General features: G+C 46.2%; 1 protein-coding gene across 3 annotated transcripts in view; it reads right to left on the bottom strand.

The window, feature by feature from the left end:
* Positions 1-14,618, bottom strand: part of LARP1 (La ribonucleoprotein 1, translational regulator) — a 92,603-nt gene that overhangs the window by 5,574 nt on the left and 72,411 nt on the right. For all 3 annotated transcript variants that reach the window (XM_066273094.1, XM_066273093.1, XM_066273095.1), the window contains 9 exons: positions 13,751-13,895; positions 10,462-10,636; positions 10,154-10,323; positions 8,301-8,693; positions 7,407-7,530; positions 7,082-7,287; positions 6,174-6,280; positions 5,188-5,339; positions 2,393-2,537 (listed from right to left, as the gene is read on the bottom strand). In XM_066273094.1, the coding sequence (XP_066129191.1) occupies positions 2,393-2,537; positions 5,188-5,339; positions 6,174-6,280; positions 7,082-7,287; positions 7,407-7,530; positions 8,301-8,693; positions 10,154-10,323; positions 10,462-10,636; positions 13,751-13,895 (1,617 nt within the window). The remainder of the gene's footprint in view (positions 1-2,392; positions 2,538-5,187; positions 5,340-6,173; positions 6,281-7,081; positions 7,288-7,406; positions 7,531-8,300; positions 8,694-10,153; positions 10,324-10,461; positions 10,637-13,750; positions 13,896-14,618) is intronic.

Below are 14,618 nucleotides of genomic sequence, written 5' to 3'. Positions count from 1 at the left end.
TATTGACAAATGCTTATGACATGTATCAACTGGAAAAGACGTTTCAAAGTATTATATGTAGCATGAACCCATTTTTGTAAACAAATATGGAAACTTTACATCTATGTATACACACAAAGTCCAGAAGAACACACACACTTAAATATATTAACACTGGTTATCTTTGGGAGTTGGAACTTTTCAAGTGATCCTATCTACATTTTCTAAACCTTCAGGCAAAAACATGTAACTTCTCTGAGGTCAAAAAGCCAATTATTATTATTTTTTCTTTTTTTTGAGAGAGTAAAAGAGAGTTAAGAGAGATGAGAAGCATCAACTACAATAGTAGTTGCAGCACCTTCGCTGTGCATTAATTGCTTTCGCACATGTGCCTTGACTGGGAGGCTCAAGCCAGCCAACTTGGGCTTCAAGCCAGCGACCATGGGATCATGTCTGTGATCCCACACTCAAGCTGGTGAGCCTATGCTCTAGCCCAATGAGCCTGCATTCAAGCTGGCAACCTCAGGGTTTGGAGCCTGGGACCTCAGTGTTCCAGGCTGATGCTTTATCTACTGTGTCACCACAGGTCAGGTCAAAAAGTCAATTATATTAACAATGTGGAAAAATGCTCATGCTTATAAATGGTAAGTTAGATTATAATAGGCATTCACAGGATGATCAAAGAAACTGAAATATGGCAGAGCTTTAATACTGGTGGTTCTGGGCCCTGGCCAGTTGGCTCAGCGGTAGAGCGTCGGCCTGGTGTGCAGAAGTCCTGGGTTCGATTCCCAGCCAGGGCACACAGGAGAAGCGCCCATCTGCTTCTCCACCCCTCCCCCTCTCCTTCCTCTCTGTCTCTCTCTTCCCCTCCCGCAGCGAGGCTCCATTGGAGCAAAGATGGCCCGGGCGCTGGGGATGGCTCCTTGGCCTCTGCCTCAGGCGCTAGAGTGGCTCTGGTCGCAACGGAGCGACGCCCTGGAGGGGCAGAGCATCGCCCCTGGTGGGCAGAGCGTCGCCCCCTGGTGGGCGTGCCGGGTGGATCCTGGTCAGGCACATGCGGGAGTCTGTCTGTCTCTCCCCGTTTCCAGCTTCAGAAAAATACAAAAAAAAAAAAAAATACTGGTGGTTCTGGGACTGAAGCATGCATTTCCCCAGCTTCTTTAAGCACTCCTGTATTTTTCAAGATATGTAGAGAACACATTTTACTTGAGTAAAAAGTCTTTAAGGCCCTGGATGGCTGGCTCAGTGGTAGAGTGTCGGCCTGGCATGTGGAGGTCCTGGGTTTGATTCCCGGCCAGGGCACACAGGAGAAGTGCCCATCTGCTCTCCACCCCTCCCCTCTCCTTCCTCTCTGTCTCTCTCTTCCCCTCCCACAGCTAAGTCTCCACTGGAGCAAAGTTGCCTGGGCGCTGAGGATGGCTCCATGACCTCCACCTCGGGTGCTTGACTGGCTCCAGTTGCAACCAGAGCAACGCCCCAGATGGGCCGAGCATCACCCCCTAGCGGGCTTGCCAGGTGGATCCCGGTCGGGCACATGCGGGAGTCTGACTCTGCCTCCGCATTTCTCACTTCAGAAAAATATGAGAGTCTTTAAATGGTTTTAAAATAGTAAAATATTGAAATATCCTAGCCTGACCAGGCGGTGGCGCAGTGGAGAGAGCGCAGGACTGGAAAGTGGAGGATCCAGGTACAAAACCCCAAGGTCGCAAGCTTGAGTGCAGGCTCATCTGGTTTGAGCAAAGGGTCACTCACTCAGCTGGAGCCCCCCCCCCCCACCGTCAAGGCACAATATGAGAAAGCAATCAATGAACTAAGGTGCCACAGAGAAAAACTGATGCTTCTCATCTGTCTCCCTTCCTGTCTGTTCCTCTGTCTCTGTCATAAAAAAAAAAAGAAAATATCCTAAGTACGTATTAGTACTAAACCAGTCAAATAATTATAGTATATCCACACAGTGTTAAGACCATACAGACGATAAAAGGAATAAGAAAGTTATCTATGGATGGACACTGAATGATCTTTAAAATACAGCATTAAGTAAAAAATCAAGGTGCAAAAGCACATGTAACACAGGACATCTTCGGTGTAAACAGAAGGTGTAGGGAGCCTGCACCGGTGCATGTGCTTGTTTCCATACACAGAGTATTTTCAGAAAGGACCCACAAGATTCTAATACTGGTTGACTCTGGGGAAATGAATTAGATGGCAGGAGAAAGGAGGAGACTTCTTACTACTTAATCTTTGAACTCTTTGTGAGTCTTGAACCATGTGAACATATTACTCATCAAAAAATAACAAATTTTAAATAAAGTATATGAAGTACACATAAGAGATTTCCAGTCCTAGTTCTGGAAGCAGACACATACCAACCAGAGAGTACCAGCCAGAGAGCCCCCTCCCCAGTCCTGCTCACCTGTAGCCTTCTTTGGCATCCTCCAGAGCCAGCTGCTTGAACTCCTCATACATCTTTTTGTTGAAGTGATCTCGGAGGAAGAAGGACCAAAATCGAAAAAGAGTGTTCATCTCCTGAGACTGGCCAATGCCCAAGCGTTTCCGCTCTGATGGGGAAGAAAGAAAAAAGGTGTCAGGCCTAGGCTGCAGGTGCTTTGGTAGACAATGGCTCCTAGAACTCAAGGGCCTGGTGGTCCTTTTGCCAGTACCTCCCAATTCTCTTCCTTATTACCTGGCCCTTCAGTCTTTCAAGAGATATTTATTGAGCACTAACTACCCTATGTCAGGCCCTGCGCCTCACTAGAAGCAAGTGGCATGAATTTCTGAACCACGTCTTCCTGGTCTAGCTCTTCACCTCCAACGGTACTGCTCTCAAGTGTAGTAGAACAAGGAAAAGCATAAACAAATAATCTGTACATTCCAACAAGTTAGTCTTCATTATTCATACCAGTAATTATTTCAGGAGTCCTAGTACAAATTGGTAACAAAAACACTACACAACACCAAAAAAATATATAAATAAATTTGATTACCATTAAAACACTTAAAAATCTTTGTACTTTAAAGGACACTACCAACAAAGAAAAGAAAACTCACAGAATAAGGAAATATTTGCAAATCATGTATCTGGTATTTCTAGAACATATAGTGAACTCTTATAACTTAATAATAAAGACAAATAGTCTTGTTAAAAAATAGGCAAAGGAGCCCTGGCTGGTTGGCTCAGTGGTAGAGCACTGGCCAGGCATGTGGATGTTCTGGGTTCAATTCCTGCTCAGAGCACACAAAAGTGATCATATGCTTCTCCACCCCTCTTCCCCCTTCTCTCACTCTCCTGTCCTGCAGCTGTGGCTTGATTGGTTTGAAAGAGCTGGCCCCAGGAACTAAGTGTGGCTCCCAGGCCTTTGCTTCAAGTGCTAAAAATAGCTCCATTGCAGAGCAACAGCCAGATGGGCAGAGCATTGCCCCATAAGGGGCCTGCTGAGTGGACCCCAGCCAGGCTGCATGCAGGAGTTTGTCTCCCTGCCTCCCTTTTTCTCACTTTAACAATAATAATAATAGGCAAAGGATCTGAACAGACACTTGTCCAAAGAAGATGTATAAATAGTCAACATGGAAGAATGTTCAACATTATTAGGTATCAGGGAAATGCAAATCAAAGCCATATGGAGGATGCTATAATGAAGACAGACAACAAGTGGGATGAACTCAAGTAATTACTGTTAGGAAAATAAAATGGTGCTGCTACTCTTGAAAACAATCTTCTCGTTGAAAATGGTTAAACGTAAGAGTTACCACCATATGACCCAGCAATTTCACTCTTCTGCCCATGATAAATGAAACCTTACATCCACACAAAAACTTGCATAGGAATGTTCCCCGCAACATTATTCATGAGAGACAAAATGTGATATAACTGTAAAATGGAATGTTACTTGGTAATGAAAAGGAATGCAGTACTGATACATGCTACACTATAGATGAATCTTAAAAGTATTATGCTAGGGGAAAAAGCTAGTCACAAAGAACATACTGTATGAAACCATGAATACGGAAAGCTCACAAAAGGCAAACCCACAGAGACAGAGTAGACTGGTGGCTGAATCAGCCTGGGACTGGTTGGGGGTAGGTAGGGTGCTAGGGAGGCACTTACAGGGGCACAGGGTTTCTTTCTGTGGAAGTGTACATGTTCTACAATTGACTCTGGAGAGTGTGTTGTACACTTTAAATGGTGAATGGTATGGTATGTAAACTGCATCTCAAGCAAGCTGTTATTATACACATCCATGCAGAGGAAGAGAGAAGGGTAGGGAACCAAGCATTTAGCAGCAAAGTTTGCTGAATGACAGGGGTCAGGTAAGGTGGTAACTACAGGTGAGTATAAAGATTGGTTTTGAGTACTTTACAGCCAACCTGACAGAAACTTCCAGTTCAAAGGCATCTCATTTTGTGATGAACGGAAACACGTGAGAGCATCTAGTGAGGTTTTCCTTAGACCACCATCTAGAGCAGTGTTTTTCAACTGCCGGTTCACACACCAGTCCATCAGAAATTTCATGCCAGTCCGCAAGAGTTAAGCACTCTGATGCATGAAGATTATAGACCCAATGCTTATAGACTCTATAATCTTATACACATCTATAATCTTCGTACAACATTCAGGGTGGTTAACTCTTCTGTGGACCAGTACAAAATTTCTGGCAGACCAGCAGTTGAAAAACCTAGGTCTAGAGCAGGGGTTAGCAAACTTTCTTCTGTGAAGAAGGCATTGCAAGCCACATATGGGTTCTATCATAAATTCTTTTTTCCCCCCTTCTACAACCCCTTAAAAATGTAAAAACTCTTCTTAGCTCAAGGACCACACAAAAAATAGGCTGCTGGCTGGATCTGGCCCACACTATAGTTAGGTAAGCCATTGTACAGAATACATGCTGCCTTTTGCATACCTTTTGTGATGGACAGTGAACCACAGTGGACAATGGTGGAACTGGTAGTCTTGCCAGAAATGAAATCTGGCGATACTTTTTGTATCAATAGAGGCGGCTCAAGAAACAGGAATGTTCTGAGTACTGTACGAGCTTCTTGTAGCTTCCTGTATTCCAAAACTACCTGCCTGAATCTAACATCACTCCTTCTTGCTATCATGTCATACCCAATTCTTGTTCTGAGATTGGAGAACACAGTCACTCCACCACATTTACATCTGGTATCTAAGCAGTGGCCCTAGAGGCTTGGCCCCTTCCCCGTGCTTCTTACCATTAAGGCAGCGCCTACGATACTTGTGGTAGACGTGTTGTGTGAAGCCATTTTCCTTGAGCAGCTCATGGGAAGGATGCTGGAACTTGGGCAGCGACTGAGGGGTACAGCCATAGCTGCCAACTGTAGGTGTCCCTTCTGAGGGGCTGGAGCTAGAGGCCACAAGAGATGGTGTCACTAAGTTCCCCAGAGCAGCTGGACATCAGATTAGCAGGGGCCCCTCTAGTCTCTTCCATATCAAGATCCAGCCTCTCCCAGGACAACGAACAAGGAGGTCAGGTAGTCCTGGGCCCTTGACTTATAAGCATGGGTCAGACATGCTCTCGCACCATCCTTTAATTTTATAGAGAGGTCACTCAAGGTCACAGAGACTGGGAGACTCATCCCAGGTCATGAAGCTATTTAAAGGCCGAGATACAATACTCAAACCTGAGCCTTAAACCATTTCTTTATTCGGGGTTAAACATTCACCTTTCTGAGTGAACCACTATGGGTTAATTCATCCATATTTTTCTTAAAACCATGCCTATTTTTGGTCTGTACCATCTTTGCAGGAAATAAAGAGTATACAGGTCAGCAGCTCCCACATTTTGCTTTGAAATGGAATACTGAGGCTATTTTCCTAAAAACAAATAGAAAGGAATCCAGGCCCAACTCCAGTAGGGCCCAGGAATCTGTATTTTTATTCAGCTACCTGGCTACCATATATCAAAGGCAGCAAACATCTTCCTTAGAAATCAACCCAAGGCCACTCCCTGAGAATCTGGTCCCGTGCGGCTATGACAATGCTGCTTTAGGAGACAAGCCAGGCTGAAGCTTTCTAGACTAGAGGTGTTTTGATTTTTTGTTTTTGGATTTATAGGAAGTCGCTGCCCCCCCCCCCCCCGCCCCTTAAATTTTCTTTTTATCTTCCTGGTCCCATCGATGTCATGGCTCTCCAAGCCAACCCACAGTCAGCCTGGTAGCTCCACCCCACAGCCCCACACCTGATGGAAGCAGTCCGGGGCCTGTGCTCTCGGGAGTCCATCACCCAGCCCACGTGACTCTCCAAGGGCGGGTTGGAGCTGTGTCTCGTCTTCCTTTTCCGAGGCATCTGCAAAGATCAGTCCAGGACCTGTTACATCAGGGGTCCCCAAACTATGGCCCGCGGGCCACATGCGGCCCCCTGAGGCTATTTATCCAGCCCCCGCTGCACTTCTGGAAGGGGCACTTCTTTCATTCGTGGTCAGTGAGAGGAGCATAGTTCCCATTTAAATACTGGTCAGTTTGTTGATTTAAATTTACTTGTTCTTTATTTTAAATATTGTATTTGTTCTTGTTTTGTTTTTTTACTTTAAAATAAGATATGTGCAGTGTGCATAGGAATTTGTTCATAGTTTTTTTTATAGTCCGGCCCTCCAACGGTCTGAGGGACAGTGAACTGGCCCCCCATGTAAAAAGTTTGGGGACCCCTGCGTTACATAGTACACTTGTACAGCTGTGAGGAGCAGCAAGCATTTTGTAGGGCCCCTTCCTACGTGTGTGTCATCTCACAATTTACAAAGCATGTTCATATCTAGTCTCTTACAATGCCCACAGCTAGGAGCTGATACGCCTCTTTCACAGAGAAAGAAGTCAAGGCTCGGGGGTGAAGTGATCCGCCCGAGGACCTACACCCGGTCAGGTGTCCCTAGGTCCTATCACCGCTCCATGGGACCCCCACTGCTACACCCAGTGCACTTTGTACATGTAGATGTGGTCACTGAATACCCAGGTGGGCCCAGCAGCGTAAGAACACAGAGCAGTAGGGGACTGGGCACTTTCTTGGTTTAGACAAGTCAGGAGAGAGAAGCAAAGCACTGGGGTGCGGTGAGGTGGGCCCAAGACTCCTAGCAGCCCCACCAGAGCACCCCACCTTGGCATCCAGTGCCCGTCCTTCCTTCACGACTGGGTAAAACCGAGACGTCTGGCTTGAGTCTTTGAGCTGCGGTGTCCGGGGAGTGCGGGGTGTCCTGGCATTACGGTAGTTTGGCGACTCTGGGACAGTGGTTGGTAGTGAGCGGGCAATGGTAGAAGGCTCAGGAGCACCAAACAACTTGTTGGCCAGGGCATCAGTGGGAACTGCAGAGGCAGAGGGGAGTCAGCAAGCAGGAGTAGGCCTGGGACTACCTATCCTTGGAAGGCCCTGTCAGAGGGCTCCAGACCCTCCCCAAGCCAGGGTCTCCAGTGTTACCCCTCACCTTGCTGGAATCGGGGTGGCCCGGGAGGGACCTCCTGGTTGGGATCCACAGGGGGCTCAGGGGTTAGTGTGTCAAACTGCTCCCGGCTGATCATGTTGACTTTCTTGAAGTTCTCAACTTCTTGCTGTAGAGGATACGAGATGGGTGGGGTAAGATGTTAGCAGGAGGACTGCCCAAGCCTGTTTAGGAATCAAGACATGCAGGAAACAGGAGGGCAGCTCCCACATCCACATACATGGAATTCTGGTCCCCAGGCTCTCTCTCGGCTGCCCCATCAGCCCAGCTACCCGGGCACAGTGTGCTAACCTAGAAGGGGTTAGTACGTGCCCAGCCCACTCTGCAACAAGGCAGACTCCAGCCCCCCAGGAACTCAATGCAGACTCCCCCTCGAATCTCTTCCTGCTACTAATGTCCACCAAACACTGCTGCTTCCTACACAGGCTCATCCACCACCACAGATATCCACCCTGTAAAAACCTACAGCAGGGTTTTGACTGTTTCCAAGCAGCAATAATTTTTTTAAAATTAAAAGACCTGTCTTTTCCCCATCTTTCATACTCAAAGTAAGCTCCTTAAAAGGCTTTTAAACTTCTACATAGGCTAGAAATGACAACTTAATCCTTATACTATTGCCCACAGGAACGTCTAGCTGACTGTTACAACATCCCACACGGATGCTCCGGTGGCACAGTAGTCATTCTGCATGCAGACAGAGTTTACCATGTTTAAACACCTCTTCCTTCTTAATGGCCCAGTAAGGTGTCAGTTACCATCCCTTCTCACACTGAGGATACAGTAGTTCTGTGCCCAAGGCCACACAGCTAATTAGCTGCCTTCTTCCCCATTTGCTGTAGGTGCCCCAGGCCCCACTTCAGTGCTCTATTCAAACTTTACCTTGATCTGGGAATATTCAGGTTCGAACTTTGCAGTCCACAGGTCCTGCTCATAGTAGAAGAGCCCATCATTAATGACCTTGGCCAGCTCAGCGCTCATCTTGGCACGAGAGGTGTGGTTGCCTGTGCGGTCCCCCCCTGGGTGTCGGCGCATATAGGGTGGCGTCTGAGTGACAATGAGGATCTTGTTGACATCCCGGTCATCAATCTCATAGTCAGAGTCCTCATCAGACCAGGCGGTGAAGGTGTTCTTCCGTCCATCCATCTGCTCCATCTCCTCATCAAACAGGAAATCCAGCTCCTCCTGCTCCTCCTGCTCCTTGGACATCAGCTGCTGAGAGGGCAGCTGCTGGGGCAGGGAGGTCTGGTGGAGGAACCTGGGCTCCTCTGACTTCTAACTCGGGGACAGACCGAGGGGAAAGAGAATCACCAGGTGTCCTTAAGACCAGGCTCTGTGGCTGTCCCACAACTGAGGTCCCAGCCCTTCAACATGAGACTGTCACAACTGTGGCCCTGATAATGCAGCAAGTCACATGTGCCTTGCAGGTAGCTTCATGGTGAAGGAATGTCCCATAGGATTCCAGGTTTCTTTACCCACAGCGCACATCAGTCACTCAGGAACAGTAAGAGGACAAGTTCCCTACAGGCAGGAACTACGCTCTCATCTACCTTTATACCCTACATAGCACCTAGGCCTGAGAGGGGGCGCACGGCAATTCAACAAGCCGAACCATTCATTTATCCATCTACCCAGTATCTCCTGATAAAGCTTCATAAGGCAAAGACCTGCCTTGCTTTTCTTCATCTCCTCAGTACCTAGGCTGGGACCCAGTGACTGCAGATGTTCACCTGTCTGATAAGTGAGCAAGTACTCACTGGTACCAGGCCCTGTATGAAGAACACTACACACAGAATGAGTAAGACAAAGCTCACCATTTAGTGGGAGAAAAAGTCCAGCACCAACCAGCCTAGTGCAAGGTGGACAGTCAAGACTATGAATAGGACGTGTGGGAGTGTACGGGAGAATAACCAGTTGGGCCAGGAATGAGGACAACCAGGAACACTTCCTCAAAGAAGTGACTACAGTGGCACAATGGGAAAGGGAGTACAGATTTCCATGACCCAAAGTCCAAGGTCATCTTTGAGGCCTCCTCACAAGCCCCGGACCACAGAGGGTGTGGGGAATGGAGAAGTGGATGGAGCAAAAGTCTGCTCCTGGAAAGGGAGGCAGTAATTTCAGTTTGAGAGTGAAGCACTTCTCCAGCAGAAGACTCAATCTGTTCTATGCACATATTGCTTTACTACTATATTTCTACAGCAGTCTAACCCTTTCTTCATCTGCAGATGGGGAAACTGAAGCCTTGAGATATTAAACAAGAGTCCCAAAGTCACTGGCCACCAGTGACAGGAGACCTCTGTCCTAATCTAGACTCTACCTCTACACCTCCAGGCTGTGACCCTGCTTTGTCTTCCCTTTTCCAAGGGCCTGAGGGGCTCATACAGGTGCAGCGAGGACACACTCAGGGAGAAGGACTTAAACACAACCCCAGGGAGTTAGATGGTGCAAAAAGAACAGCCAAGCATCAAGAAACTTGGAACACTGCACGATCTCCTCCTGGGAAAAACACCACTCAGGAACTTCGGCAGGTAGGGCTGGCCTGAGGGTGGTCACCGCTGACAGTGGGAAGAGGCCACATCAATCTCCTGCAGTCACTGGTGACCTCAGCTCACATGACCACTCTGAGCCATCAACTTGCCCGACAGCCCTTCAGAGCCCAGAGCTATGTGATACCCCCCTCTAAGTACTCCAGCCCGCGCCCCCGGAACCTAGGGCCAACAACAGGCCTCACCCACCCTGGGTCGTGCTGGGGAGGGCCGAGGCCTCTTCTTCACTTCAATCCAGTTCTCAGAATCCAGGTCAGGCAGGCTGGCGGACAGGCCCTTGGGCAACGTCTTCAGGTTGCTGACCTCCTCTGTTTTGGTTGGCACTGGGGTGACCGCACGAGGAGAGCCAGGCGCCGACTCTGAAGGGAGGAAAGGTGAGGTCCTCAGTCCCCCAGTCATCCTCCTGGGGGACGTCCCCCAGATGCCAGCCCCGAGGAAGACTGCTGGCCAGAGGACAAGGGCAAGGGCAAGCACCCATATGCCGGCAGGGTACCCACCTGTCTCCTTCTGGTAGTGCTGGCGGGGCACAAACTCAGGGCAGTTGATAAGCTGGGAGAAATCGGTCTGGGAATAATCCACTATTGGTGGACCAGGAAGAGGCCATTTCTCTGGCTCCTCCCTCCTGCGGACTTTCTCATCAACAATCTCCACCACCTTGCTGTCCTTTAGGGCCTGCAGGGCAGAAAGGGAGAAGATGCAGAGACAACACGTGGTCAGACTAAGACTGAGAAGCCAGCAGCCTGGGCCCCCATGAGCGCAGGCATGAGGCCCGCGCTGGCAAGAGCATCAGAACACTGGCATCACCTTCCACAACTGGCGACCCAGTGAGTTAGATGTTCAAACTCTCAACAGCTCATGACATGAAGAACACACTTGCCCTCTGACTCTGCCATTCTACATCCAGTAATCTGCCCTAGCAAAATATCTGTACAAACAGGTGACAACTGGTATACTCCAGACATAAAAGGTCACTCAGAACACTGTCTGTAATAGAAAAAATATGTGGAAATTTTCTAACCTGCCACCACAAAGGCAATTTAAATCAACTGTGGCACCTTTACTGAATGGAATACCACTCAGACATTAGAAACCAGCTTCATGTGTGCTGAGGTGCAAAGAGCCACAGAAAAACAGGTCTAGGTCAGTGAGTGTTTAAGTAGAAACATACAAATACAAATTTTTCTAGGATCCACTAATTAACTGATTATAGGTATTTGCATTTATATAAAAAGGTGAGGAGTAGAAAGGGGAAGAAATTTTTCTTTTAAAAGTCTTTTAAATTGAGCCTGACAAGGTGGTGGTGCAGTGGATAAGAGTGTCAACTTGGGATGCTGAGGTCCAGTGTTCGAAACCCCAAGGATGCGGCTTGAGCCCGGGGTCACTGGCTCAGCTGGAGCTCGCTTCCACTCCCCCCTACCCCCCATCCCGGTCAAGGCACATATGAGAAAGCAATCAATGAACAACTCAAGGGCCACACCTACAAGCTGATCCTTCTCATCTCTCTCCTTTCCTGTCTGTCTCACCAAAAACAAAAACTATGTATCTTTTAAATGAATGGGGAAAACACTTCAACCTGTCAGAACAGACTTTGTTGGTGAGGCTGGGGAAAAGAGGCACCCTCATATACTACTGGTGAGAATGCAAAAGGCACAAGCTCTGAAAAGAGCATTAGGCAACAGCTAGCAAAATTACACATGTATTTGCCCTTTAGTTCAGCCATTCTTCTTGTGGAAATTTGCACCAAAGACACACTGGCAAAATTATAAAAAGATATATATCCAACTGTAAAAAGAATGGAAGATTATCTTTCTATTATATACTATTGTGCTCCCATCCCAAACATACTAATTGAAAAACTGAAGGTGGATAAATGCACATGTTATAGGTTACCATTCACCTAAGGAAGAGGAAGGAGGCAAGGACATATAGAGGTGTGTGCCTGTATTTAATGGAGGGATTCCTACAAGGGAAGAGAGGAAAAAAGGTGGAAGTGAGAGAATTTTAAGTCAGATTTCTATGAATACACTATGTCAACTTGAAATCATGTAAATGTTTTATGCAAATGTAAAATAAGAAATTGGGGAGAAAAAGCAATCTTGAGAGCAAAATGAACTAATATATATCAAGGTACACAAAACTACCCAAAGGTTATTTCAAATAAGTTGAAAATACAGTAACTTCACTCTATAAGTAGAGAAAAAAACACCCTTTTTTAGTAGTTATAGAGATATTTTAAGAATAACGCATATAAACTTGTGAGGTCAAATGAATAATTATGCTAACGCCATGGAATAAAGGGGTAGTTAGAAACAAAAGATCCATGGGGCTAAGTAAAGACTATATATAGTCCTAAATTTTAATAGAAAATATCAGTATAATCTTATGATGTATTTAAAAAAAAGCTCTAGAAATAACGGCCAATCAAGTAGCAATAAACACCCCTATAACTCAAATGTGTGGCATCTAAATATCATAAATATCATTTCCCCAAAGCAGAAGAGCTAGAGTCCCTTGAACGAATGGTCAATTCCAGATCTCAAGCAGGAAATGTGCAAGATGAACAGAGCCCCAGCAGCCAAGTGTGGGACAGTTTGATGAAGCATATCAACTGCAATGGATTGAAATAAAATATGTTTGCATCTATAAGTTTGTAATAAAGTGGAACAAAAAAAAGCCCAAGCCTTATGGTTGGAAGTTATTAGGGATCAACTCATAATTCTGAAAACTGGTTGATAAAAGGGAAAGAGCAAGCATTTGTCTATTGTTCCTAAATAAACGATGTATCTCTTGGTAACTGAATAGTTGATGACGCAAAGATCATCCTTAAAGAAGTATTTCAGTTAACAAGTGAAGATGGATTGACAGAATTAGCATATCACCATTTTGCAACCCCCAATGAAATAACAGGCAATGATTACCAACAGAAGCTTCTTTCACAAGAGGGAGAATCAAATTATCTATAAAATACTCTTGACAAGGAGGGGTAATTCTTAAACCTGAATCTGATCAGGCCTCTATATCACCAATTCACAAAATACTTGGAGTATAGAACATGTTAAATGATACCATTATCCCTCCTACAAAATATACAACCTAGCTTATTCAAATGACAAATTACAAGGAAAAATGTGTGTGTGGGGCCTCAGATAACCTGAACAAGTAGAGCAAATCTGCACCTGACATAATATTTGGTGATCTTAAGGAATTAATACTTTACATGTGATAATGATATTGTGATTATATATATATATATATTTTCCAATCTTTACTTATTGATTTTTAGTGGGGGGGAGGAGAAACAACAGTTTGTTGTTCCACTTATTAGTGCTGTCATTGGTTGATTCCTGTATGTGCCTGACCAGGGACTGAACCCACAACCTTGGCCCTGATAATTTGGGATGATGCTCTAACCAACTGAACTACCAGGCCAGGAACTGATTATGTATATTTTTAACAAGTCTTTATCTTTTAGAGCTAGGTACTAAAACATCAGTTTATCTGATACTTTCTTCAGAGTAATCTGGGAGAGGAAACACTTTCGGGGCAAGATGGAGTAAGACCTATGCTGAGGACCCTGAGCTGTAAACTGCTGAGGCTGCTCAAGGGTTCATTGTGTAAGGTCAAAACTTTCCATAATAAAAGGGGAAGAGAGGGAAGGAAAAAGGGAAGGAGGGAGCAAGAAAAGGAGAGAGGGAGCAAGACTGGCCAGGTCTTGGAACTTGACCAGAGTAAGCCTAAATTGGGGCCTTTCTTTCCCGGCACCCCAGCCGCAGGAGGGGGACATACCGCAAAGATGAGTGAAATGTCAGTGGTAAGGGCCTGCACTCGGTGGAAAGAAGCGATAAGAGTGATGGGAAGGAAACCGTCAGCATCCATTTTCCGTCGCAGGAAGAAGTCTCGCTCTAAATTGTCCACGCTGAAGTAGTACTCACTAGGAGGAGGGGAGAACAGGTATGACTGCTGTATCATTTACAAATATACCTTCCCCGTTCTGTTGTACATCCGTCACCTCACGCGGCCTCTGACTTACCCCCGTGATCCCAGTGTACACCCAATGGTTTTAAGGACTGAAAGAAACGGTATCCTCTCATGGCTTCCCAACCGTGGGCCAAACCATTCCCTCCACCCTTCTGCCCCTTTGCAGCCTGGCTAACTCCTTCCTCTTCTTTTCCTAAAACACTATCACTCCCCGCCATGATCTACTTCCTTGAATGGTTCCCCCCTGGACTGAGTGACAACACACTTAAGTGGTTAGAAGCTGGTTTTGCAATCAGAAATGGATTCAACTATGTGCCTTGTCAGTGCCAGTTTTAAGATACTGGGCCTGTTACCTTATCTGTAAAATGGGGATAAGACCAGCTCAGTGGAATTAAGTTGGTAACTGTAGGATTAAATAAGAGAATGTCCAGAATTTAGAACTGAACCTCACCAATAGTAAGGACTCAATAACTGTCTGCTAGCATTCTGGCAATGCAGCTATTATAAACAGAAGCACCACAGGGGGCAGAGTCTAGACCAGCGGTTCTCAACCTGTGGGTCATGACCCCGGCGGGGTCGAACTACCAAAACACAGGGGTTGCCTAAAGCCACTGGAAATACATATTTTATTTAAAAATGTATTGTATAATACATATGTATTTTCCAATGGCTTTAG

Source organism: Saccopteryx bilineata, chromosome 4 (assembly GCF_036850765.1).
Source record: "Saccopteryx bilineata isolate mSacBil1 chromosome 4, mSacBil1_pri_phased_curated, whole genome shotgun sequence".
NCBI lineage: Eukaryota > Metazoa > Chordata > Mammalia > Chiroptera > Emballonuridae > Saccopteryx > Saccopteryx bilineata.
This window is presented reverse-complemented; position numbering and strand designations above follow the sequence as displayed.